The sequence below is a fragment of the Monodelphis domestica genome, chromosome 3 (genome assembly GCF_027887165.1).
Source record: "Monodelphis domestica isolate mMonDom1 chromosome 3, mMonDom1.pri, whole genome shotgun sequence".
Taxonomy (NCBI): Eukaryota; Metazoa; Chordata; class Mammalia; order Didelphimorphia; family Didelphidae; genus Monodelphis; species Monodelphis domestica.
In genome coordinates this window covers 80,540,429-80,566,862 of record NC_077229.1, presented here as the reverse complement: position 1 = coordinate 80,566,862, position 26,434 = coordinate 80,540,429, and the positions used below count along the sequence as shown (strand labels likewise).

Genomic DNA, 26,434 nt, shown 5'->3' with positions numbered 1-26,434 from the left:
TTTGTTGAAATATATTTTATTGCATTTCTGCAAAGTTTACAAAAATATGACAAAATAAATTAAGAAGAAATCAAAATAATCCCCGTTAGGTATTTCCTTCTGGATTGAAAGAAAGAAGACAGCAGAAAACTTGCCTTTTCCTCTTCACCTCCGAACAGAGGACAACCATCAGAGCCCTAGGGAGTAGTTGGGGAGCAAACAGATGGGGCCTGGTGGATCCTGACCCCCTGCCCCCAGCCCATGTGCCAGGCCAGGCCAGGCTGGCTTTCACCAAAGCACACCCTCCTAATCCACCCATCTCCCTCCCTGGCCTAGAGGCCAGGCTGCCCAGCTCTCATCAGTCATGCTCAGCCTCAGCTCCTTGCATTAATAACTCATATTGCATATGTGAATGAAGGAAAGCCCAGGGCTTCAGGAGTGGAGAGTGGGGAAGAGGTGGGGCTGGCTAGTGCCACCCAGCTGGCCAGCAGATGGCTTGGGGACTGGGGCTGGGGCTAGGGCTGGGGCTGTCAGCTGGGGGCAGAGGGTAGGGCCCTGGGAGTGGAGGGCTGGAGAAGCTGTTACCACCCTGAGCAGGGGGTGCAGGGAGTGGGGCAGGGACCCAGGCAGGGCTCCCCGGGGCCCGGGCACAAGGTGGGCACTCCGGTCCATGGCTCTCCCCTCTGGTGGCTCCCCCCTCCCCCCCACAACTCCAGGGGCCCTCCCATTGCCAGCAGCCTGTGGGCGGGGGTGTATTGGGCGACGGTGGGCAGGAGCGGCGTGGTGGTGCAGGGCTCCGGCGGTGGGCACGGGAGGGGACGCCAGAAGCTGGCTGCGCTGTCCCTGCGGAAGGGGAGACGGGGCAGTTCCAGCGCAGTGCCCTTGAAGGCTAGACCAAGAGGACTGGGGACTGGCTGGCACTGCCCCTGCTTCACACTGGCATTAAAGCCCTTGAGCTTCGCCTGGGCACAAAGTGGCATTCCCCAATCTGGGGTCAGGAATGGAGTTTCCTTCTTCGGGGATTCCTAGCGTCCATCTCAGCTACTTATATCCTCCGTGAACCAAGAAGGGCCTAGTCTGGTCCTACCCCCACCCAGCATTGCGTATAGCCCTGTGCCCCCATGTTGGCACCAAGCACAGAGAAGCTGGGCCAGGGTGGATGTGGGGCCCTGCCCTTACCCCCAAAGAAGGCTTTATTGCTTCTAGACAATGGCTCAAGGGGGAGAGGGACGGCAGGGGAAAGCTCCTGCCTCCATGCTCCGGACCCCTCTCAGATGGGAGGTGGGGGAGAGGGAAGCTTCCCAAGGTCTAGCCTCGGCCTCTCGCTTGCAGACCCGATGCCCACTTCTCCCTCTGGCTCAGGCTCTGCTGGGCAGGGGGAGAGGGAGTGGTGGTGCCACACCCAGAGCACGCGTGTGGCCACCCAGTGCGGGGAAGGTGCGGGGTTGGAGAGGGGGCGTCCCTTTGTTCCTGCCCGTGGCCTGGCCGGGCTGAGGCCGACCCTCCGCCGAGGACAGGGACCCAGTCCTCTACCACAGCGCTTGGGTCGAAATACTGGTTGTGGAGGACTGACCACTCCCAACTAGCCCCTTCTCCCCGATTAAGGTCACTCAGGCTCCTCCAGGAGGACAGGTCCCTGGGCCAGCCCAGCTAAGGAGCCGGGGGCACTGGGGTTTGCATAGAGGCAAGGGGGTGGGAAGGCCATGGAGGTGGGCAGGTCAGCCATGCGGGGGTGGCCTGTCCTTGGAGGGCAGGGCAGGGAACGGGAAGGGGGTGCTATCCAGGCCATCCCGATGTTATCTCTGAAACCAGTAGCACAGAGACTGAGGGAAAACAAAGGAGGAGGTGATAAGTACCTTCATCCCTCCAGGGGGCCCTGGCTTCAAGGAGCTGCCCATCCCCAAGAGGATTGGGGGTAGCCCTCTCATCTCCAGGGGTCAAATGCAGTGGGGAGGGGGACCTATGGCTTTTCCCCTACCCAGCCTTGCCCCATTTGCCCTTGCATCTGCCCCTCACTCCTCTTCTAATTGGGACCCAGGTGTCCCGTAGGTCCCCACCCCACCCCAAGTTAAAGCTTATGACCTGAGCCTTCGTCCTCTGCACGAACGTCTGGCTCTTCCCCGCTGGCCTCCTCTGCCAGCCCAGGGCGCTGGGCCTTGCTGGGAGCGCTGTCAGGTCGCACCTGCCCCCCGCCTGCCCCGTTAGATGCAGTGGTGGACTCTGCCCGGCCCCCAAAGGGGAAGAGCTTGCCCGCGTGGAAGGGCTTGGGTGGCGAGTGGCTGCGCTCTTGGTCTCTCTTGGCCTCTGGTGACTTAAGGAACTTAAAGCTGAGGAAGGCAGGCAGGCGGGTGTCTCCTGTGGGTGAGGGTGCCTGAGGCTGGCGTGTAGCTGGGCCAGCACCCCCTGCAGAGGATGACGACGAAGAGGATGAGGACAGAAACTTCCCCTGGAGGGGGATCATGTGCTTGAGTTTCATGACATTGTTGGGGGCGAGCAGGGAGCCTGGCCGCTTGGGCCGATCTGGGCCGGGCCCACCCTTGGCCTTGGCTGGTGCCTTCTCTGGGGCAAGATCTGGACCACTGCCCTCAGCCCGGCCTTCCTCACGCCCAGCCTCACGTTCCCGTCGGGCATGGTGCTCCGCATGTCTTTGCCGCTCTTCCTCCTCCCGCCTTCGCCGCTGCTGCTGCTGGTAGTGATGCTGAGCCTGGCGCTCGTGTTTCTGGGGACAGCCGGGGAGTATGAGTGGGAGTCAAGGCGGGGAAGGCTGGACATGAGGTCCAGATGGAGGAGGGATGGGTGAGAAATGGGACGCCTCGCTCTAGGGAATCCAGGGGTTAAGAGACAAGCACTGGGGGGCCAAGGGAACAGACCTAGAAGTTATGAAGCACTGGGTAGGGAACAGGGCTTGGGGCACCACCCTGGGCAGGAAGGAGAAAGGGCATCAGTGGGGCAGGGTGGGGAGAGGTTGGGAATTGAGTGGACATCCAGCTGGAAAGACCAGATAGGAGGAAGGTTGAGGAACTGTGGAGGCAGAGCTGAGTATCGGACCGAGACGTCCGATGACCAAGGTTGGAGGGGGCAAATAAGGGGGAATGTGGCTTTTTGGGGACTGAGTATGAAGGTTGGTGGATGAGGCTGGGAGGACTGTCAGAGAATACTGGGGAAGATGAGGCACGATAGAAGGGAACAGACACCAGGACATTCAGAAATGAAGAGGATGAATTGGAAAGGCTTGGGGAAGCCCTGGGAAGGAGTGGCCTCAGGAGGGACGAATCTGTTAGGGGGACAGGATTCCTGGTCCTGAATGCATTGGGGTGTCTCCCTTTTGGGGGGCTTGAATAGGGGGCACAGGGCCTTCTTGCTGCATCAGACCAGGGACGGAAGGGGCTGAGACCGGAGAGGTTTTCAGACTCACCTTGAAGGCCTCTCGCCGCTGGTGTTCCAGCTTGGCCATCTCCTCAGCTACCCAGGCAGGGATGTCGGGGATGGCCGCCTGGATGAGGTACTTCAGAAACAGGGCAAAGTGCTGTAACCCAGGATGGGGAGATAGAGATGGGAGTGGGGAGATGTCCCTGAATGATCCAAGGACCTTCCCAACACGAAGGCTGGCCCGAGCCACTGAGCTGCCCTGGGAGTTGGGGGACTGCCCCCAATCCCACCCTGTCTCCAGGGAGGGTGTCAGGACTCCCCAAAACCAAGGTTGCCCACTGCCCTCAGGAGCCAGGACTGGCCAATCCATACCTCTAGCACTACTACGGAAATGATGGCAGCCTCAGGGCTCAGCCATGGGAAGAGGCGCTGCAGTTGCCCACATTGACCAATCAGGTAACAGTTCACCACAATGGCCAGGATGCCCATGGCCTCCATCACCTTCTGCAAAGTCAAGGGGACAAAGAAAAGCATCAGCCCAGACAGGATGGGCTTTCCAAATGTTAGGGCTAGCTTGGATCCCCTCCTCCTCCTCACAGAATCCCCACCCCCTCACAACCGTCCCATTTCCATGAGCCCTCATCCCCCTGAGGGGACCCATTTTCTGGGCTGTTCTGAATCCACCTGCCTGTCAGTGAGATCCCACATCCCAGGAAATCCTCATCCCCAGGGGCCCCCCAGTTTCTCTGTGCCCTCACCCCTTTCCCCACCACTAGATTCTCATCCCCCTCACTAAGCTACTCTGACAGGCCTAGCCACGGATGGCCTTCCAGGCCTACATGTATCACCTGCCACTGGCCGATGCTATCAACACGCTGCCCAAAAGGCCGCTGGAGGCCTGTGCACAGCTTGAAGGCATCGCTACGGATCTCGATGAGGTTGTTGACCAGGGCACAGAGGGCAGCCAGGGGGAAGGCTGAGGAGAAGAGCACCACGTAGCCAAACTGTACAAACATCTCCTGGTAGTCCTGGAAGGGGTCCTGGGGAGTGGGGGGGAAAGGGGGTGCAGGCAGACTTCAGCCCAGGCCCTGGTGCTTGTGCCCCTTTCCTGCCCAGCCCCCTCCTTTGCTAGGGCAGAACACAGAGCACAGAATGGCAGCACCAAGTGAGGAGGGGAGGGGACCCCGATATCTGTACTTAATCAAACTACTTTTACAGAGGAGATGGGGCCAGCAAAGGGCAGTCATTTGTCTGAGCTCCCAGAGCAGGCCTGTGTCAGAACAAGCGAGGTCTTCCCATCACCCCAGCTCCTGGTCCCTCAGCCTTTCCTCTAGTTGATGGTGTCCCCCCCTCAGAAGGCCCCCAGCCCTCCTGGTGCCAGGTAGCTCAGGACGCCTCTCTTGTTTGCCATGATTCTGGTGAGTTCCCTCAGGGTTCAGGGCTCTTCCTTCTTGGGGGCTGTCTGAAGGACTCACCTCGTACTTTTTCATGCAGCTCTCCAGCTCGGCCTGGGTCAGCTGGGGGGAATAATTTTCCTCAGGAGGGTCGATCCAGGATGTGCGGTTGGCCTTCCTCCGCTTGTCCTCCCCAGGGCCTGAGGCCTCAGCCTCATCCTCACCAGTACCCTGGTCTCGGCCCTCCCCCCCAGGGCGCTCCCCACGCAGGCCCCCAGGTGCTTCTAGGGGCTCCCTGCCAGGACTGTCTGAAGGCTCCTCAGCGTCCTCTTCATCCTCGCACAAGGCAAACACGGCTGCTGGGTCCAGGCCCTTGTCCACCATGGTTGGGCTACCCTCTTCCAGGAAGTTCTCGGGACCTGTGGGGCCTGCCCTCCGTTGCCGCTCGGCCCGCTCGGCAAAGCTCACCTTTCTTAGCTTTAGGCCACAGTCCAGAAGGCTTTCTTCCTCATCATCCTCCTCCTCGTCCTCCTCCTCTTCCTCCTCGTCCTCCTCCCCCCCACCCCCACCTTCTGCCTCTTCCCCTCCCTCCCCAGCCCGCCTCCGCCGCTCCTCCTCCTCCTCCTCAGGGACCCCGCAGCCCCCATTGAGGCACTTCCGGCTCCCACCGCCACTGCCCTCCTGGGCCCTGGGCTCAGGTGGTCCTGCCAGTGGCTCTCGGGGCCGGGCCTCTGGAACGGGAGGCCTGTGAGTAAGCAGCTGCAGTAAAGTCTTGGAGAATTCCCAGAGGGTTCGGGCACTCAGGTCCCCGCTGGTCAGCCGTCGGTACAGGTGTGGCTGTAGAACCTCCCGGATGTTCTGCAGGAACTGACGGGTGATAAGCAGGGTGGCTAGCATCTGGGGGAGAACAAGGCTGTGTCGGAAGGGGAGAGGGCCAGGGAGAGTGGAAAGGCGGGGAGGGGAAGGAGAGCACCCCATGGAGGGAAGCCCACCCCAGTTTACTAGTGTGACTTTAAATAGTCAACCCCCCCACCCTTTAATGCCCTTTGTGACTTTGGCCAATCATTTTCCTCTCTGAATTTTGGAGATCACTAGGGCATCTCTGAGCTCTTGACAGTTTAGGTTTTAAGGGTGTTCCTTCTTTCCCCAGGAGAAGCGAATGGGAAAATGGTTTGGAAAACCCCAAGGGTCCCATCCCTCCCTCACCCAAGGGCCTGGACTCAGGACCTCAGTCTCAGGCACTTGGTGGGTCCAGCTTCTGGGCACTTGACCTCCCCCGTCGCCATGCCCCTTCCCCTAGCACCTCGATCCCAGCCTGACCCATCACTGGCCTTGCTGGCCACACCCTCAGCATGACCCCACCTACGCCAGCCCATACTCTGGCCTTGGCCAGAGCCAGGAGGCCCTGGAAGGAGAAGAGGAGAAGCTGGAGACGGAGGGCAGCATAGGGGACGACAGCCGCTCGGAGCTGGCGCTCCAGGCTTTGGGAGAGAGAGAGGATGAGCAGGAGCTGTGAAGGGATGGACAGAGGGACAGGACGGATGGCAGGACAGACAGACAGACAGACAGACAGAGAAACAGACAGAGAGGAGAGGAAGGGCTCAGGAAGTCACTGGGAGAGGTGATATGGAGAAGTGATTAAGAAAAAGGGAGAAGATGGAGAGGAGTTGGGAAGGGATGAGGGTGATGGAAGCCTGGAGTAGGTGTGGCTGCAAGGCAAGTCATGGGATTGCCCCGGCTCCTGGCTCCCGTGTTCCATCTACCAGAGAGGCTCAGGGGGTGGGGGAGAGAGGTGGGAGTGGGGGGAGAAGGGGCAGGGGGCTTGGAGCCCAATTAGGAGCCAAAAGGCCTAAGGCTCAGGGCCCCAAAACCATGGGGGTCTCTTACCTCCTTCAGCCTTTCCATGTCCTTGAGGTAGAAACCGATGTAGAAAAGACTCAGGTACGAATTTACAAACTGGAACTGGGGTGGGGAGTAGGGTGGGAGAGACAGGGCTGAGGGGCTATGCCAGGTCTGGGGAGCCCAGGATCTTGAGGGAAGCAAGGACATCCCACCCCTGCCACGCCAAGCCCCCAGGCCACCCCCAAGTCTAGAACATCCTTTAATCCTCACTGCCCTGTCTCCCCTCCTTCATTCAGGAAGTCCTCCCACTAATCACTCTAGCCCACAGCAAGGCCTTTCTCCACTGAGTTCCTGGGCCACTAGAAACAAAGCGAACCTTGAATTTAAATAGCCAGCTCTTCCCCGCCTCCCTGTTTCCCCACAGTGTAGCAGGGAGAGAACAGGGACCCAGGACATGTCTATCTAGCGTCCTGTGGGCCCGCGCACATCCCTGTCTGGGGGCGGCGAGAGCCAAGTGGCCCAGCTGATTTATTGGAGAATGGAGGCTTTTGGGTGGGAAAGCTCTGGAGAAGCCCCCCAGTTTGGGAGCTTTCCAAGGGCTGGAGTGTGGCCTCGAGGCCCAGGCAAAACCCTTCACTCACCAAAACAATCTTGACGATGAGGTGTTTCTCATAGGCACTCTGTAGGCGGTAGTTCTCTGCCAAAGGGAGAGGTGTGAGGTGGGGCAGGGTTGCCAGGGCTGGGGGACGCACACCCTCCCACAATGAGCACAAGCAGAGAGCCAGGTGGCGGAGCTGGCGGAACAAGAAGGCAGCGCCTGCCGCCACTAGCACCAAGGAGGGCACCTCCTCGTCTCCCATCAGAGGCTGCGGGGAGGCAGCTGGGAGGAGAAAGACCAGTCGGGGCCACCGTTCCTGGCTAGTGATTGCGGATTGCCTAGATAGAAAGGCAAGGGCTGCGAACCCAAGAATGAGATTCTGGGGGCCAGTACTCCATGGGGGGCTCTCTCTGTGCCCTCTACCCTTACTTAAGTCCTGTGTGCTAGTCTGGCTGGGAGCTGCCTGAGACTTTAAGCTCAGAGAACCCCAAAGGGCTGGGCCGTGACGGCTCTGGGTCACAAGTCACCAGAAGGCGCATCTTTCATGTTTTCCCCCTTCTTTCCAGCTGGCTAGGGTCAGAGGACATGGCACTCTGATACCCATAAAGAGAAGCAATCCGAGTCCCAGCCGGCCGCCTTTCCCCACTCTCCATCCCGCCCCTAAGCTTCCTAAGGGCCAGGTGGGGAGTCCTATCCCCCAGGCCTAGAGTTTAGCCCCCCTGGGCAGGGGGGGTCCCCTTGCATACCCATGTCATTAAGCCAATAGGCAAGCTTCTTGTAGGCCTCGGCACAGGCACTGACCAAGAGGGCCAGGCCAATCTTGGGCAGGAAGCGGACAAGGCGAGGCAGCCCCTTCACACTGAGCACCAGCTCCTGCCAGGCAGGGAATAAAGGGGTCAGGCCAGGCCGAAGGGCAGGGAAGGGCTCAGGCTATTTGTGGCTGGAGTGGGCACTCTGCCCGAGCCTGGGGCTAGGCTCAGGACTCTCTCTGGGCTGTGCCTGGGCTGGAGGTCTTAGCCTCAGCCTGGAGGTGGGGATCTTGGATGAAGTTTTGGGCCAGGGTTGGGGTTCAGCCTGAAGCTGGAATCAGGACTTTGCTTGGGCTGGGACCAGGGGATGGTGAGTCCTGGGTTCCTGGTCTATGGCAGGGGAGGTGGGAAGAGGCCTCTCACCTGCAGCTGGAAGCAACCGAGCATGAGCAGGAAGCCCCCGACGAGGCAGGCGGCGCACACTGGCAGGCTCACCAGCAGCTGGAAAAGGAGCCGCTTCCAGGGAGGGTAATAAAACTCCTCAGCATTGGTCACAGGGCTGATCCGCCGAATGCCCTGGAGAGGGAGGCAATGTGGAGACCGGCATGGCTGCCCCTGCTCAAGTACTTTTTCTATCTCTCAAGGGAACCCTGATTGCGAGGAGAAAGTCGACAGACTGCTCTTCAAGGCTTTCCATTACCCAGCCTTAGCCCTTTCCCTTCTCCCAACCTCACTTCATTTTACATGAGGAACCGAGGGCCCAGGGAGGGGATAGCTCCTGCCTCTTGAGCCACACTATACTGGGTGAGTCCTGGTGCGGGCCTGCACCCCTGGAATGGACCTCTGCCACGGTCCACTCAGCCGTGTCTGGCTCTGTAACCTATACCTGCACTCAGGGTGACCAGGCGAGTCCTGCCCATCTCCACCATTGGCAGCCTTCCTACTTCTCCAGGCCCCAGGGCTTTCCCTTTTGGTATTCTGGGTCAGTATAATACACACTCCCCTCTCAGGGACTATGAGAACTCTAATCTCTCCAACCAGCTCCCCAAAAGCAAGGAAAGACCTTCCCCTATCCCCTCGATTACCTAGGAAGGGGACCAGGCCTCCAAGGAGACTTACTGTGATCCTAGGAGATGGACAGAGGGTGAGCAACTCACCCTGAACTGAGGCCGAGGCTCCTCGATGGCCTCCCCAGGGGTGTCCAAGGTCCCCCACTTATAGGCAAATTCGGCCCCACGGCGCTTCCACTCCTCCAGAAACAGTGTTGACCAGATCACATTGAAGATGGCAAAGATTACACAGCAGATGTCCCGGCTGGTCTGGGGGAATCCAGAGAGACAATGGGAAAAAAAAGGACAAGGCAGGGACTTCCCAGCCCTAGCAACTTCCGTCTCTAGTCTCAGAGCCAACCAGTCAATAAATATTTACAAAGTGCCCACTATGTGCCAAGCCAAAGAATGAATCTTCCTCCTATCCCTCCCACATTTACTCTCCCTGCATTGCCCCATCTCCTATGAACTTTATGTGATAATCCACCCCCAGGCTCCCTTGATTCCTCTTCCCCTGACTCGTTGCACTGTCTGTAGGACCAAGTGCCCCCAGGTCTTCCAGGGTATTGACATATCTCCCCAAATCTCCCCGAGTCTCCCCATTTCTCTATCCCCCAAGCATCTTCTCTCTCTTGGGACCTTTGTCTCCAGATCTCCCTGGCTTCTGGGTAAATTTCCCCAGGTGTATCTTGGGATATCTTCCCAGGGAAAGCTCACCTGGTCAGCCTCAGTGAAGGTGTAGAGCACCGAGCCAAACACAGCTGGGTATACCATGGCAGAGGTATAGAAACCCAGCCAGGCAAAATACATGGCGATCTTCACCCCGAAGTAGTCACAAATATCATCTGGGATCCAGAGAAGCAAGTTTTTGGCTTGGGCACAGATGATACGACCTAGGACATTTCTTCTGCCCCCTCCCCAGGATTTCCCTTCGGACTGGAAGAAGGGGCCACTCCTGAATAGTGAAAGAGGGCTACATCTGATTGGGGGTGGGGCACTGCTGGACAAGAAAGAGGGGGCTACCCCTGTGCAGTAGAAGGAAAAGGCTTCTTATAGTATGAGGAAAGAGGGTTTGGGTCCTCTTTACTCCCTGCCCTAACCCAGGACATCTCTCCTTTCTCAGTGGATTCCTCTGGGCTACTTCTGGCAAGAAGGATGCATTAAAGCTATCTGGAAGCATGTTCGTAATGAGACAAAGAGGGAGGGGGCATGCCTACTTATAGGTGAATGGGGAAAGCCCAAAGACAAAGTGGGAAGTGGATGGCTCAAGATTCCACCTCACCTAGGGGCTGGTTCTCACATACAGCTTGCACCCAGGACTTCATGAGCCGGTTGAGAATTCTCTGCTCATGTACAGGGAACACTTGCTGGATAATCCCACGGGCAGCCAATTCTGGGACTGGGGAAGAAGGGATGAAGGCCCATCAGGGTGAGAGGCCCCTCTCCCCAAATCTAGTCCCTGACAGCCATGCCTCAGTTACCAACTCTAAGGATGACTTTGGTTATGTCCCTTCCTTACCCTAGGCCCTGTTTTCCCTTTTTTTTTTAATTAAAAAAAAAAAAACCCTTTCCTTCCATCTTGGAATCAATACTGTGTATTGGTTCCAAGGCAGAAGAGTGGTAAGGGCTAGGTAATGAAGGTTAAGTGACTTGCCCAGGGTCACACAGCTATTGGAAATGTCTGGGGTCAAATTTGAACCCAGGACCTCCTGTCTCTGGGACTGGCTCTCAATCCAGAGTCACCCAGCTGCCTATATTTTCCTTTTCTAAATTTCTATTTTCTAAATGAAAATAATAGTCCGTCTTCCAATGGCTGTGAGAATAAAGGTGAGAGGGAACTAAGGAGAGGGAAGACGTAGGAGCAGAAGCAATGGTCTCTCCAAGTCCTTCACTGCAGACTCAGTTGTCCCCACATAGCCATCATCCAGGCTGGGGCTTTGACTGAGACATCCTCATGATCTCAATGCATCACTTTGTGTCCTGTAGACATTGGCCCACAGCATTCAAGGCTCCCTCCAGAGGATAGAGCCTTCCCTTTCCTCGATCAGCACCACAGACAGCAACAGAGGGATAGGCAGACAAAGCTGCAGCAGTGGCCCTTGAAAGGGGGTGAAATTCAAGCTACAAACACAATTCATTCTTCTCCAACCCATTTCCCAAGCCTGGAGATACCTTGGGAGATAAGATTCTCAGGGTTCTGCCTCAAAATAGGTTAATATGCATGCATTATGGGCAGACATGTAGAGCTTTGCAATCAGGAGACCCTTTTCTGCTTTGGGACACAATGTTTCTAAGCCTCAGTTTCTTCATCTGTAAAATGGGGATAATAATAACACTTCACTCCCAAGGTTGTTGTGAAGATCAAATGAGATAATATACATAAAGAACTTGGCAACCTTAAAACACTACATAGCTATTGTTATTATGTACTACCTAAAGTATTTGGGCAAAGACCCAGCATTTCGGAACCTGAGGCTCCTCATCTGTAAGATGAAGGGATTGGACTAGATGTTTCCTAAGATTCTTCCCAGCTCTGATGTTCTAGGTGCTAAGGACGACCCCCCCCCCCCCAGCTCTAACTCCTACAAACCTCTGAGCTATATATGTGTATATAGGTTTGTGCTTATGTGTGGGCAGGATCCTGAAATAATTTTACAATGAGAAACCCAGGCCTCTGGGCACTTTTCAGAGGATGTGTGTGTGTTCTAAAGAGGAGGGAGAAAGGAGGCAGCTAGGTGACTCAGTGGACTGAGAGCCAAACCTAGAGACAGGAGGGTCCTGAGTTCAGATTTGACCTTAGATACTTCCTAGCTATGTGATCCTGGGCAAGTCACCTAACCCCCACTGCCTAGCCCTGACCCTTCTTCTGACTTGGAACTGATACACAATATTGCTTCTAGGACTGAAGATAAAAGGTTTTCAAAAAAAGAGGAGGGAGAGGAAGACAGGCAAAGAGAAAATCTCACTGTCTGGGCTATCAGAGCCTCAGACTCCCAATTTGGTTTAATCCCTATATTATTATTAGAGTGGCTATGCTTATTATTGTCCAAATGATGCTAATTATCAATATAATTATGTTACTAGAATACTTTAAGCAATTAGTGATCAGAGCAAAATAATTATTTATTAATGGTTGCCATAATTATGGTATATAATAACCTTTCCTGCTTCTATGGTGTTTTCCCAACCATAATATCTAATGAAGGGGGTGGAAAAGGATAATTCTCCTTTTTCTAATAAATGAAAAAACTGAGGAGAGGAGAGGGATGACTTGTCCAAGGTAAGAAATCAGTTCTTTTTTTTTTTATCCCTTACCTTCCATTTTGGAATCAATACTGTGTATTGGCTCCAAGGCAGAAGAGTGGTAAGGGCTAAGCAATGGGGGTCAAGTGACTTGCCCTGGGTCACATGGCTGGGAAGTGTCTGAGGCCAGATTTGAAACTAGGACCTCCCGTCCCTAGGCCTGGCTCTCAATCTACTGAACCACTTACCTGGCCCCTGATTTTGTTTTTTGAAACCCTTACCTTCCAAATGTCTTGGAGTGTGTTGGCTCCAAGGCAGAAGGGAGGGAAGGGCTAGGCAATGGGGGTTAAAGGACTTGCCCAGGGGCACACAGCTAGGAAGTATCTGAGGCCAAATTTGAACTCAGGGCTTCCCTCTGGTCTCTAGGCCTGGCTTTCAACCCACTGAACCACCCAGCTGCTCCAAGATGCTGGGCTTTTCCCCCTGCTCCTCCACTGCTCTCCAGGGCTGCCCCTCCCCCCACCCCTTAAAGGATTCATGGTAACTCGCTCTTCCCTTTACAGCAGTCTCCCCCATTTTACTCATTTGCAGGTTCTCTAATCTAGATCTTATTACATTCCATTAGGCCATAATGGCCCCCCTCCCAAAAGAACCAACGCCACAGGTTCACTTACTGTCGGGCTCGGGGGGCTCTCTTGGCCCCTCCCATGAGGCCTTTCGCCTCGGGTTCCCTCCAGCACGCCCCGCCCCTTTAACCCTCTCAGGATGCCCCCTCCTCCCTCCAGCAGGGTCACACCCTGACTGGGCAGGCGACTGGCCCCGCCCCCAAAGCACTCACTGATGGGCTGGTCCTCCAAGAAGCGCACGTTGTGCAGCGCCTCCCCGGCCTTGGCCCGCAGGTTCTCCAGCCAAAAGCGGATGATGCTCTGCCGCTCCTGCGGGGGAGGATGGGAGCGGAGAGGGTGAAGAGTAGGGGAGCCCCGTCGCCCCACCCCGCCGCCCGCCGGGTGTACGGCCCGAGGGGACAGCGCACCTGGGAGGTGAAGAAGCGAAGCTCACTCTCCACGTTCTCGTAGATGAAGTCCTCCTCACAAGAGAAGCCCCGAGTGCCGCCGCCAAACTCGGCCTTCACGGCCTTCCGCAACCCCAGCTCGTCAGCCCCGCGGAGCAGGCTGCGGGGAGCAAGATGGGGTCGCAACCGGGCGGCGGCGGCCAGAGGCCAGCTCTCCCTCCCGCGGGGCAAGCCTCTGAGGGGCCAGTGGAGGGACAGGGAGGAGGAGGGAGCCTGGCCGGTGGCGGGGAGTGCCGGGAGGGAGGGTAATTCACCAGGAGGAGAGAGGCACGGGGTCGGGGGACCCGAGCTGGGGAGACAGAGCGGGGTCGGGCGGGTGCTGGGCCCAGAGCCTCAACCTGCCTCTCATAGGTGGCTGTGAGAAAGAAGCCGTAGGTCCTCGTGTGCCGATGGTGCCGGACTTGCACTATGAGTTCAGGGATGCCCACCCGGATGTGATTCAGAAGCCACAGTAGGGTGTGGTCGTCCGTCGTGTCTGGGGATGGGTGGAGGCAGAGGAAGCCGACTGGGTTCCTTGTTCATGGAGATGGTGGTGGCCCCCTCTTGGAGGGCCCTTGGGTCCCTGTCCCATCTCCCCAGCACTTGCAGGGTCTCGGGGCCCCTTCTCTCCCTCCCAGGGAAATCAGGCCGTCCCAGAGGTAGGCTGAGCCATGGGAAAGACAAGAGGGAAAGTGAAGGTTTAGGGTACCTGGGAAGGTCATGAGGACATCACAGTTCTCTGTGGGCACCGTCTTCATCCATGATTTGTGGGACATGATATATCGGCCTGCTTGTAGCAACCGCTTCCCAAACAGCTTATCTGGGAAAAGAGAAAGAAAAGGGTCACTAGGGCCAAGGACTACAGCAGGACAAGGAGACAGAAAACCTGGATTCCAGTCTTGGTTCTGGCCTTTGTAACTCCCCAGAAGTCATCTTGAGGATCTCCATCTTTCTAAGTCTTAAATTCCTTCTCTACAAAAGGAAGATGATAATCCTTGTTCCTGCCTGCCTCTTGGAATGTGGTACAATGACAATCCTGCCCCTGATTCCTAGTACTAGTTGTGGAACCTGGCAAATCACTGGTAAAGTGGGCCTCAGTTCTCTACATCTGTAAAAAAATGAGGGGGATGGCTTCCCTTCTAACTTTAGACCCTCTTAATGTACCATAGAAATGGCAATTCTTAAAACAAATAAATAAATAACTGATAAAAAGTAAAGAAATGGCAATTCTTTAAATAAATAACTGATCAAAAAAGGAAAGAAATGGCAATTCTTAAATAACTGATAAAAAAGGAAAGAAATGGCAATTCTTTAAATAAATAAATGATCAAAAAAGTAAAGAAATGACAATTCTTAAATAAACAACTGATTACAAAAGGAAAGAAATGGCAATTCTTAAACCAAATAAATAACTGATAAAAAGTAAAGAAATGGCAATTCTTTAAATAAATAACTGATCAAAAAGGGAAAGAAATGGCAATTCTTAAATAAATAACTGATAAAAAGGAAAGAAATGGCAATCCTCAAAACAAATAAATAAATGATAAAGGAAAGAAATGGAAATCCTTAAAATAAATAAATAAATAGCTGATGAAAAAAGAAAGAAATGGCGATTCTTAAATGGGAAGCATTGGAAAAATGGGAGTGAGGTCCTACCAAAAGCCAGCCTTTACTGTTTACAAAGTGGTGTCTTATAAAAAGTGCTGGACTTGGAGTCAAGGGATCCTACCATGGCCACTGACAGTTAGAACTAAAGCTCCCTAACTTTGGGTAAGTTCCCAGACATCTGAGCCTCAGTTTTCTCATCTGTAAAATGAATGAATTGTTGACTGATAGCCTCTCTAACATTGCTCCCACCTCTAAGGATTCTATATTCTCAGGCTTATTAAATGTGTTATTTAGTCCAGTTGTTTCTGACTCTTGCTTATCTACTCTGTTCCACTAATCTACATTTTTTAAAAAACTGGCACCATATTGCTTTGAGGATAACTACTTTGCCTTTTTTTTTTAACTCTTACCTTCTGTCTTGGAATTAATACTAAGGATCAGTTCCAAGGCAGAAGAGCAATAAGAGCTAAACAATTGGGCAATTGCCCACAGTCATACATCTGGAAGTGCCACTGCTTTGTAAAGATTTGGGATCTGGAAATGATGGGTCCCTTCATTGCTATTTTCTGTTCACTATTCCTTTTAATATTCTAGACCACCAGCTTTGTAAACGTCCCCTTCCAACCCTCTCCTGTTCCTCAATTCCCTACTTCTGTAAGAGGGCACCACCATCTTTCCAGACTCCTGGATTCTTCACACTGTGGAGCCATCCTTTATTTTTCATTTTCCCTTTCCTCTCCTCCCCACAAGCACCAAGTCACATTCATTGTATCTCCCCTCAAACTTCTCTTGGATCCATCCTCTTCTCTCCTCTTACACGGCCACCATTCTAGCTCAAGCCTCCATCACCTCTTGTCTGGTCCATGGCAATAAGCCTCCTAATTGGTGTCTCTGTCTTCCTCCCCTTCCTTTCTCCATCCATCCTCTAGCTGCCAGAGTAATATTCCTATAGCACAGCTCAGGTCATGCCACTCCCCTTTCTCAAGAAGCTCGAACAATTCCCTCTTGCCTGTAAGATAAAACACTAACTTCTCCATTTGGCATTCAAAGCCCTTCATCATCCGGTTCCAGCTACTTTTCCAGACACAGTGCACATTATTTCTTTTCATATACTCTGTGTTCCAGCCAAATAGGTCTACTAGCTCTTACCAATACCTTGATGCTAACGTGATCTTTGAGCACAAATATGATGTCACTCCTGTACGCACTATTAACTCCAATGGCTCCCTACTACCTCCAGGATCAGCAAAAAACTTCTCTGACTCTTAAAATCCTTCAAAACTTGGCCCTAATCTATCTTTACAATCTCATTATATATTCATTATTCCTCTTCCCACACTGTAATGTATAAGCCAGGCAAAATGGCCTTCTGTTTCTCCAACAAGACAGGCCATCTCCCACCTCTCTGCCTTTGCCCTGGCTTTCTGCCATATCTGAAATGCCAGCCCTCCTCACTTCTGCTTTGAAGCTCAAGCATCACTTTCCACCCAAAACCTCTCCTGATCTCACCAAGCTGGGGCCCCCTCTCCCAAAATAAATAAAAGCATTCATTTTGCACATACCATATTTATTCTGTATACGGGTACTTCTATTCTTAAAAGAATGGAAACCCTCAGAGAGCAGGGAATATTGCATTGTTTTTGCATTTCTATAGTCATACTCATAAAAGCCTGCATTTAAATGCAATTTAAGGTCTGCAAAGCACTCAGCAAATATGATTTCATCGTATCCTCACAACAACCTGGCAGGGAAGGTGCTATTACTATCTCCTTTTTACAAAACAGAAAACAAAGGCAGAAATCAAGTGACCTCCCCAACCTTACATATAGCCAATAAGGCCAGATTTGAACTCAGGACTTCCTGACTCCAGATCCAACAGTATCTACTATGCCATCTAGATACCTTAATACATAAATGTATACCTCACATATGTTTACTAAAATACTCATGGAATGAATGAATGAATTTTACAATTTGCCTTGTAGCAACACTGTGTAGCAGACAGTACAAAGATTATCCTCTTCATTGAATGAACTCAAGACTGTACGCAATCACATAGCTGTGAAATAGTAAGATCAGAAAAATTGGGGAAAAAAAAGAAAATGGACCCAAACTTCCACTTGGATGGATCGCTTTCCATTCAACACTCTTCTCGGGGAATCTACTTTGTGCTCACACAGGGAGGCTATTTGGGAGTTTGGGGAGAACTATTTGTGGTGCCCAAATGAAATGAAATGATGATGAAAAGCCAGGCTGCCCCTCTAAGCAGTAAAAAGAAGCTGAGATGGAAATAAAAGTGGAAGGTATTAGCTTACAATGGTAGGGGTTGGGGAACAGGCCCCCAGGGGAGGGGCTGGGATTCCCCTGCCTTGTGCCACAGATTCCATTAAGGTTCACTGGATCCTAGATTTAGACCTGGAAGAGGCCTTGGTGGTCAGTTAATTCAACCTTTCCTTTTACAGATGAGAAAACTGAGGTCCCTAAAGGGGAAGTCACTTGCCCAAGGTTGGAAAGAGCAGAAGAGGCAGGATTCTACTTCTTCTTTTGATTTTAATTCTAAAGCTTTTCACAAAAGAATCGCTTACCTTCTTTTTTAGAATTAATAGTAAGCATCAGTTCCAAGGCAGAAGAGCGGTAAGGGGCAGGCAATGAAGGACAAGTGACTTGCCCAGGGTCACACAGTTAGGAAGTATCTGAGGTCAGATGGGATCCCTGGTCCCCTTGGCTCCAGGCCTGGCTCTCTATCCCCTGAGCCACCCAGCCCTCCAGCTTTTTCTATGATGCCATGACCTACAAACATACTGTCTTCCACATTCGTTTTTTTCTGGTTTTCTTTTGGGGTTTGTGAGAATTCTCTTAGATCAATGATCAACATAATCAAGTATGCTTTGCATGACAAGACATTTTAAATGCAGATCAATTGCTTCCCATCTTCAAGAGGAGGGAGAGAAGGGAGGGGGACCATTTGGATTTTATCATTTCAGAAAACAAATGTGGACAATAAACTATTTCTGTGTAAGAAAAACAAATAAAGTCCTGCTTAGCACTCTGTATTTTGGAAAAGAAAAAAAAGATGCCATGATCCATTTGGGGGGAGGGTGGAGAGAGGGGGGCTCATTAGGTCTGGATCCTCAGAGCTTGGCCTGTTCCCTGGGCAGGGGGCCCCCATATTGCCCTGGTAGGCTAGTGAGAAGGCACAGAGGAAGGTTAAGGCTCTGCCAATCTACCCCTCCGAGACTCAGGCCCCTTAGGAATCTCTAGGCTTCTCGGGCCAGTGGTTCTCCAAGCCACCTCATTCCTCCTCCCGCGCCCACTGCTCCCCGCCTCCAGGCTTGGCCAGTTACTAGTCCTGGAGCCCCGTCCGGGCTGCCACAGTCCTCAGTCTCCCACAATCACCCACAACTAGGCCCCGAAGCCTGAAGGAGGAGAAGGACCGTCTAGGGAGACACGAAAGCCCCAGCGAGGGGATCAGGGCCAGCCAGGCCCCAGTTCAATGATGGGTTCCCCCACTTACCACAAAATGACTTCAAGCAAGGGCTGGGAAACCAGGCTCCTTGAGTCTCCTGTACGGGGACCTTGCTTGGCTCCGTTCCCCCACCCCCATCCCGATCTGACTCAAAGGGTTTCCGGTTCTCCCTAGCTCTGTGTGGGTACGTCTGTGTGTGCACACGTGTGTCTAACTTAACCCCTGCAGCTCCTGAGCAGGCAAACTCCCTTGGGACGTGTGGCCAAAGACAAATTCTGGTTTCCCCAAGCCTGAGGAGCAACACCTCCACCCCTGACTCCCCCCGAGGCCCCCACTCCCCAGGAACACCCTAGGACCATGGATGATCATTTCCGGGAGGTAGCTTAAGTCTTGCTCTGAGCCTGGCAAAAACTTCAGTCTTTCTGAGCCCCAGGACGGGAGGACTTGAAAAGTGGGAGAGATCTTAGCAAGCATTAAGTCCAGTTCTCTTATTGTACAGATGGAGAAACTGAGGCCCACAGGGGAAAAAGGGATTTTTTTTTTTTTTGCTGAAGGCCAAATAGGAGTCGCTAGCCTGGCCAGGATGTGACCTCAGCTCCCCTGACATCAAGTTGAATGGTCTTTCTACGATTCTGTACTTTAGCCTGGAGACAAAGGCAGCCAGTCTCTTTCCTTCAGCCAAAAAGACTGGCACTATCAGCGCCCATGCTCCCTGGCACAGCCTGAGCTGCTATGGGGGGAAGCCAAGCAAGACAAAGCAGGGGCAGGGAATGATGTACCATCCAACCAGAGTAGGAAAGAAAGGCAGGCCTGTGTGAGGACCAGGATGCCAAGACAACCAAGACCTGGGGTGTGGGGACACATGTGGGGAGAGGACTTTACATACTGCCAAGGCTAGTCAAATTGGAATTCTGGATGGGAACTATCTGCAGAATCACCAAGTGTCAGTGCTGGAAGGAACCTTAGTACGCTAAGGATAATATGTTGGAGCTGGAAACCTCGAAATATAGCAGATTATCACAGCTAGAAAGGAGCTTAGAACAAAGGGGCATAGAATGCCAGAGTCCAAAGAGAGCTGAGAACATAGAACGCCAGAATCCAAAGAGAGCTGAGAACATAGAACATCAGAGTCCAAAGAGAGATGAGAACATAGAACACCAGAGTCTAAAGAGAGATGAGAACATAGAATGCCAGATTCCAGAGAACTGAGAACATAGAATGCCAGATTCCAGAGAACTGAGAACATAGAATGCCAGAGTCCAAAGAGAGCTGAGAACATGGAACACCAGAGTCTAAAGAGAGTTGAGAACATAGAATGCCAGAGTCCAAAGAGAGCTGAGAACATAGAATGCCAGAATCCAAAGAGAGCTGAGAACATGGAACACCAGAGTCTAAAGAGAGTTGAGAACATAGAATGCCAGAGTCCAAAGAGAGCTGAGAACATAGAATGCCAGAATCCAAAGAGAGCTGAGAACATAGAACACCAGAGTCTAAAGAGAGTTGAGAACATAGAATGCCAGAGTCCAAAGAGAGCTGAGAACATAGAACACCAGAGTCCAGAGAGCTGAGAACATAGAACATCAGAGTCCAAAGAGAGCTGAGAACATAGAATGTCAGAGTCTAAAGAGAGACGAGAACATAGAATGCCAGAGTCCAAAGAGAGTTGAGAACATAGAACACCAGAGTCTAAAGAGAGATAAGAACATAGAATGCCAGAGTCCAAAGAGCTGGGAACAAAGAACATCAGAGTCCAACGAGAGCTGAGAACATAGAATGTCAGAGTCCAAAGAGAGCTGAGAACATAGAATGCCAGAGTCCAAAGAGAGCTGGGAACAAAGAACATCAGAGTCCAACGAGAGCTGAGAACATAGAATGTCAGAGTCCAAAGAGAGCTGAGAACATAGAACACCAGAGTCTAAAGAGAGATAAGGACATAGAATGCCAGAGTCCAAAGAGCTGGGAACAAAGAACATCAGAGTCCAAAGAGAGCTGAGAACATAGAATGCCAGATTCCAGAGAACTGAGAACATAGAATGCCAGATTCCAGAAAACTGAGAACATAGAATGCCAGAATCCAAAGAGAGCTGAGAACATAGAATGTCAGAGTCCAAAGAGAGCTGAGAACATAGAACACCAGAGTCCAAAGAGAGATGAGAACATAGAATGCCAGATTCCAGAGAACTGAGAACATAGAATGCCAGATTCCAGAAAACTGAGAACATAGAATGCCAGAGTCCAAAGAGAGATGAGAACATAGAACACCAGAGTCTAAAGAGAGTTGAAAACATAGAATGCCAGAGTCCAAAGAGAGCTGAGAACATAGAACACCAGAGTCCAGAGAGCTGAGAACATAGAACATCAGAGTCCAAAGAGAGCTGAGAACATAGAATGCTAGAGTCCAAAGAGAGTTGAGAACATAGAATGCCAGAGTCCAGAGAGCTGAGAACATAGAATGCCAGAGTCCAAAGAGAGTTGAGAACATAGAACACCAGGGTCTAAAGAGAGATAAGAACATAGAATGCCAGAGTCCAAAGAGCTGGGAACAAAGAACATCAGAGTCCAAAGAGAGCTGAGAACATAGAATGCCAGATTCCAGAGAACTGAGAACATAGAATGTCAGAGTCTAAAGAGAGACGAGAACATAGAATGCCAGAGTCCAAAGAGAGTTGAGAACATAGAATGCCAGAGTCCAGAGAGCTGAGAACATAGAATGCCAGAGTCCAAAGAGAGCTGAGAACATAGAATGCCAGAGTCCAAAGAGAGCTGAGAACATAGAATGCTAGAGTCCAAAGAAAGCTGAGAACATAGAATGCCAGAGTCTAAAGAGAGATGAGAACATAGAATGCCAGATTCCAGAGAACTGAGAACATAGAATGCCAGAGTCCAAAGAGAGCTGAGAACATAGAATGTCAGAGTCTAAAGAGAGATGAGAACATAGAATGCCAGATTCCAGAGAACTGAGAACATAGAATGTCAGAGTCCAAAGAGAGTTGAGAACATAGAACATCAAAGTCCAAAGAGAGCTGAGAACATAGAACATCAGAGTTCAAAGAGAGCGGAGAACATAGAATGCCAGAGTCCAGAGAGCTGAGAATATAGAATGCCAGAGTACAAAGCGAGCTGAGAACATAGAACGCCAGAGTCCAAAGAGCCGAGAACATAGAAAGCCAGAGTCCATAGTACAAAGCATAAAATGTCAGTATTTGAAGGCTCTTGCTTTCCTTTTTTGTATTTTTTGATTGCACAAGTAGTTGGTTATTGTTTTTAAATCAACCCTACCTTCCCTCTTAGAACCAATACTTAGGATTGGTTCCAAAGCAGAAGAGTAGTAAGGGGTAGGCAATGGGGGTTAAATGAATTGACCAGGTTCACCCATCTTGGGAATGTCTTGAGATCAGATTTGGACCCAGGATCTCCCATATCTGGGCCTGACTCTCAATCCCCTGAGCCACCCAGCTGCCTCTAGCACAAGTAGTTTTGAAGATTAAGATGGAGACAGTGCATGCCAGAAGTTAAGCTCCCTGGCAAGCGTTCAATCCTTTATATGGTACGTTTCTCTAACTTTGCAAAAATTCCTAATGTCCACATTATCCAGCTCTACAGAAGAGAAAGTAAATCCCTCAAGCAGCTATTCTCTCTGTAAATCCAAGCAAACTGAAGGACCAGGAATCTGGAGAAAAGTTGGAAAATGAGGAAGAAACTTAAGGAATCACTCCTTTACCTCATGGCACCTTCCTCAAGTGATCAAATGTAATCAATACTAGGCAGTTACTATTCTAACTTCAGTCCAAGGAATATAACTAGGCAGCAGACTCTAGAAGTAAGGATAGTACCATTTGGGTGTCCTCTGATGTTTGCTGAATAGGTGATTTCTGCCAGAGCTGGGAGGGAGCTTAGAAGAGAGAATGTCAGAGCTGGGAGGGTCCTTAGAACAGAGAATGTCAGAGCTGAGAGAGACCTTAGAACAGAGAATGTCAGAGCTGGGAGGGATCTTAGAACAGAGAATGTCAGAGCTGGGAGGGACCTTAGAACAGAGAATGTCAGAGCTGGGAGAGACCTTAGAACAGAGAATGTCAGAGCTGGGAGGGATCTTAGAACAGAGAATGTCAGAGCTGGGAGGGATCTTAGAACAGAGAATGTCAGAGCTGGGAGGGATCTTAGAACAGAGAATGTCAGAGCTGGGAGGGAGCTTAGAAGAGAGAATGTCAGAGCTGGGAGGGTCCTTAGAACAGAGAATGTCAGAGCTGGGCTAGACCTTAGAACAGAGAATGTCAGAGCTGGGAGGGATCTTAGAACAGAGAATGTCAGAGCTGGGAGGGAGCTTAGAACAGAGAATGTCAGAGCTGGGAGGGATCTTAGAACAGAGAATGTCAGAGCTGGGAGGGATCTTAGAACAGAGAATGTCAGAGCTGGGAGGGAGCTTAGAACAGAGAATGTCAGAGCTGGGAGAGACCTTAGATCAGAGAATGTCAGAGCTGGGAGAGTCCTTAGAACAGAGAATGTCAGAGCTGGGAAGGAACTTAAAACAGAGAATGTCAGAGCTGAGAGAATTCTTAGAACACTGAATATTAGAGCTGGTAAATAGCTTGGAACACAGAATGCCAAAACTGGGAAAATCCTCAGAAGACACAATGTCAGAGAAGGGCTCTTAGAACAGATTGTCAGAGCCGGGAGATACTTTGAAACAGAGATTGTTAGAGCCGGTAGAGCCTTTAGAACAGAGGATGTCAAAACTCAGAGGGAGCTTAGAACATATAATATTAGAACTGGAAGGGCCAATAGAACACAGGATATCACAGCTGGGAGGACCCTTAGAAATCATCTGATCCAAATCTTTCCACATTTTAAAGATGAGAAAGCAGAGAGATCACTTAAGTTACAATCAAGGTAAGGTATAGAACCCAGGACTCCTGAATCCCAGGCAATCCCTGGTTCTATCTCCTCTATTTCACTCAGTGCTCAGGTTCAGGTCATCTTCTCCACAGGGCTCCATCTCCTATTCCTGACCAGTCAGTTCTATGTGCTCATGGAATGCAAAGTAACTTAAGCAGTCGCCTCAGTTTCCCAGCCCTGGCAGAACATACCCAGGGACACGTATCGTGAAGCCAAATAAAAATGGTTTGGGATTATCTGTTCTTGGGATGAATCCCTGGTTTGGGGCTTCACCTCCGGACCAAGCGGCGATGATGAGGACATTCAAGAATTGACCACATTACATAATCCCCCAGTTCTGGACCCAACATTTCCATGTATGCTCCTGGGCAGATGCCCAGTAAGCTGAGGCTGCCAAGAAGGATTCATCAAGGCTGGAGGTGAGGACAGGGGCATGTGTACATACTTGGGTACCTGTGGGTGTCTATGGTGTCTGCAATTACAAGAGTATAATTATGCCCAATTACAGCTGTACATTAAAATATCAGGATGGGGCCCATGTGTATAGCTCTAAATCTGCAGGTATAAGTTCACTGTCTGCAGGGAATCTGCAAAGTGTGATTTAAGGATCACACAGCCAGGCAGGACCCAGGCTGGGGCCCCATCTGCAGATCTGGGTGTAATAAGCCTGAATAGAAGGAAAAGTGGATTCAATTGTGAATTCAGGGAATGGAGAATGGTGACCCATGATCAAGCTGAAAGAGCCCAGTTGCTTTCTTTTCTTTTCTTGAGGGGGTAGAAATAACTAAAGGCAGCACTGTGATTGGCCAGGACGGAGAGCCAGCCTCAGCCCATTTCTGGAAGGCAATTCTGGAAGGCTGGAAATTGAAGAACAGTAGCAACTGTTCTGCCTTGAAGGAAGAAGTTTTCATACCACCATATCCTTACGGGATGAAAATCCCAGGGAGGGGAGGTGGGATCCTTCCTCCTCCTTGGTCCCCCCCAAAAGGAGCACATCAATTGAAAGTTCTTCCCATTCCACCTTTGGAAGAGGTCTCCGTAGATAGCTAGTGTAAGGAATCCCCCCATCCAGTAGTAATGAGGAGGCTTTCTGATTAGTTCAGAGTGACCAATGGACTCAACTAGAAAACCTGGGTGGACCATCTCCAAATCGGTAATGGGAAGGGACTTGGTTGTAGGTCAGGAACCAAACTGGGGCTTGATTAGGTTAGAAACTTCAGTCACAGGGTGTTTAAGTGGCTCAGTGGATAAAGTACCAGATCTGGAGTTGGGAGGACCTGAGTTCAAATTTGACCTCAGATACTTCCTAGCTGTGTGACCCTGGATAAGTCACTTAACCCAATTTGCCTAGCCATTGCCCTTCGGTCTTGGAGTTGTTGTTAGGACAGAAAAATGAGGGTTTAAAAAAAGAATGGAAAAGAAAAGAAACTTTAGGCATGATCAAGTCTGAACCTGGGAAATTTTCTCTCATAGCACTTATACTGGGAGTAGCAGGGTGGAAGGAGCTAAGGAGACTCTGAGGGAAGTTCAGGGGCCTCCAGCTGAAAATCAGAGATCAGGGAAGACTTAGAAAGTTTGAAGAATGAAAGTCCTGGAGCTGAAAGCAGAGGATTGGCTCCAGCGGGAGCTGCTGTGCCAGGAAACTGACCCACATCAGAGAAGCCCAAGCGGACTGCAGTGCCTACCTGGGTACCTGGGCAGGTAACCTAGCTGCAGATCTGGGCCAAGGCCACATACACATTCCTGGGCCTGTGGGCTGCCACCCTAATGCACGTGTGTGTGAGTAAGCTGGTCAGATGCCAGGAGGTGTGTGCCTGCCATCTTTGGAATCTCTGGCCAGGAGCTGTCCAGGATGCCTCCCCAGGCTTGAAGACTCACTGAGCCAGGGCCGCAGGTGCCAGGGGTGCCAGGGGCCATGGGGGCCAGATCTTTCCTATGAATCCCTTTCATGTGAGTGTCCAGCTTTAAGGCACAGAGGAAACCCCCTCCCCACAACATCCACTTCTGTCCGTGGTCCCAGACTATCCGGAAACGTATCCATCTACTACCCAAGGCAGTTCCTGATTCTGGTCCGGGGGAAGGGCTCAGGCCTGCGGACATTATCTTAGTCATTATCTGGGTCTGGGTCCAGGGTCTCAGTGGTCCAGTCTAGGGCTCGGTTGGGCCTGGAGGCAATCTGGGGCCTGGGAGAAGTTGGGTTCTGCCCTCCAGGGGATTCATTTGGAGTCAAGAAACAGAGGAAAGAGATTCCACTGGTGACCTTGGCCTCATTAGACCCCAGCTCTGTCTGGTGACAGCAGCCTGTGGTGAATGGGGAAGGGGGCAAGTGAGTGGGCCCAGCGAAGGCAGGAGATCTGGGGCTCAAAGGCCGGCTATAGCATCCTGGCTCAGAGGTGGCACTCCCCAAACGGCTTCCTGAGCCCTGACTGTGTCCCACCTGGCTAAGTGTTAGCGGCTTTGGGAGCTGGCCACCAAGATTGCCTGGTCCTCAGGCAGAGGCCCCCCTAAAGGTCTCTCACCTTGACCTTAGGTCACCGGGACTGCAGAACAGGAGGGGGTCTCGGACTCCCGGCAAGGGGGCCCTAGGGCCTTCCCGCCAGGGTACCCCTAAGACGGCCGGGCAGGGGATGGGCCGCATATCCACAGGGCAGCCGGAACTAATGGGGAGACTGGGGTGGCCGCGCTGCACTGCCCCGCAGCGCCCGGGGCCTTGGAGTGCCCAAAGCCTCGCGTGCCCCCATCCCACCCCACTGCAGCCGGCTTGCCCAGGGCGGGGTAGGAAGGGGGGGCTTCCGCAGCGCTGCAGTGCCCCGGGCCGCCCCGCCCCGCCCCTCCTCTCGCAGCCCGGGCCCCGACACTTCCTCCCCGCGCGCTCCTCTCGGGTCCCACAGCTGCCTTACCTAGGACTCCGGCCCCCGCCGCCGCCGTCGCGGGCTCACCCTCCGGGGGGGGCCTCTTGCCGCGCTCTCCTTCTGCCGTGCCGCCGGCCCCGGGCCCGGCTGTGTCCGGCATGGTGGCGGCGGGAGGTCCGGGGAGGGAGGGCTTAGGGGCCGCGGGGGGCGCAGCCCGGCCCGGGCGGCCGCAGGGGCATGGGGCCGGAGCCGCCGCCGGGGCTAGCGGAAGACAAAGGAAGGAGCCGCCGCCGCCGCCGCCGCTGGAGCCGCCGCCACCGCTGCAGCCGCCAGAACCGCTT

The 26,434-nt window shown here is 52.3% G+C and overlaps 1 protein-coding gene across 1 annotated transcript; it reads right to left on the bottom strand.

The window, feature by feature from the left end:
* On the bottom strand, positions 1-26,434 carry ANO8 (anoctamin 8). Its single transcript, XM_056822268.1, has 18 exons — positions 26,142-26,434; positions 13,984-14,094; positions 13,638-13,770; positions 13,257-13,395; positions 13,062-13,158; positions 10,263-10,379; positions 9,698-9,825; positions 9,089-9,250; positions 8,355-8,507; positions 7,929-8,055; positions 7,226-7,281; positions 6,630-6,704; positions 4,824-5,639; positions 4,197-4,388; positions 3,721-3,852; positions 3,395-3,505; positions 2,062-2,698; positions 1-822 (listed from the first exon to the last, which is right to left on the bottom strand). Exons 1-18 carry the CDS (start codon positions 26,251-26,253, stop codon positions 446-448), a joined length of 3,675 nt encoding a protein of 1,224 aa, XP_056678246.1. The 5' UTR covers positions 26,254-26,434; the 3' UTR covers positions 1-445.

Excerpts from the sequence above, each read along its gene's own strand:
- ANO8 (XM_056822268.1), bottom strand. The coding sequence starts at position 26,253 with ATGCCGGACACAGCCGGGCCCGGGGCCGGCGGCACGGCAGAAGGAGAG. Across the intron at positions 3,506-3,720 it reads TTTCCGTAGTAGTGCTAGAG|CACTTTGCCCTGTTTCTGAA; the intron begins GTATGGATTGGC and ends CCTGGGTTACAG. Across the intron at positions 823-2,061 it reads TGCAGAGGACGAAGGCTCAG|GGACAGCGCAGCCAGCTTCT; the intron begins GTCATAAGCTTT and ends CCCCTTCCGCAG.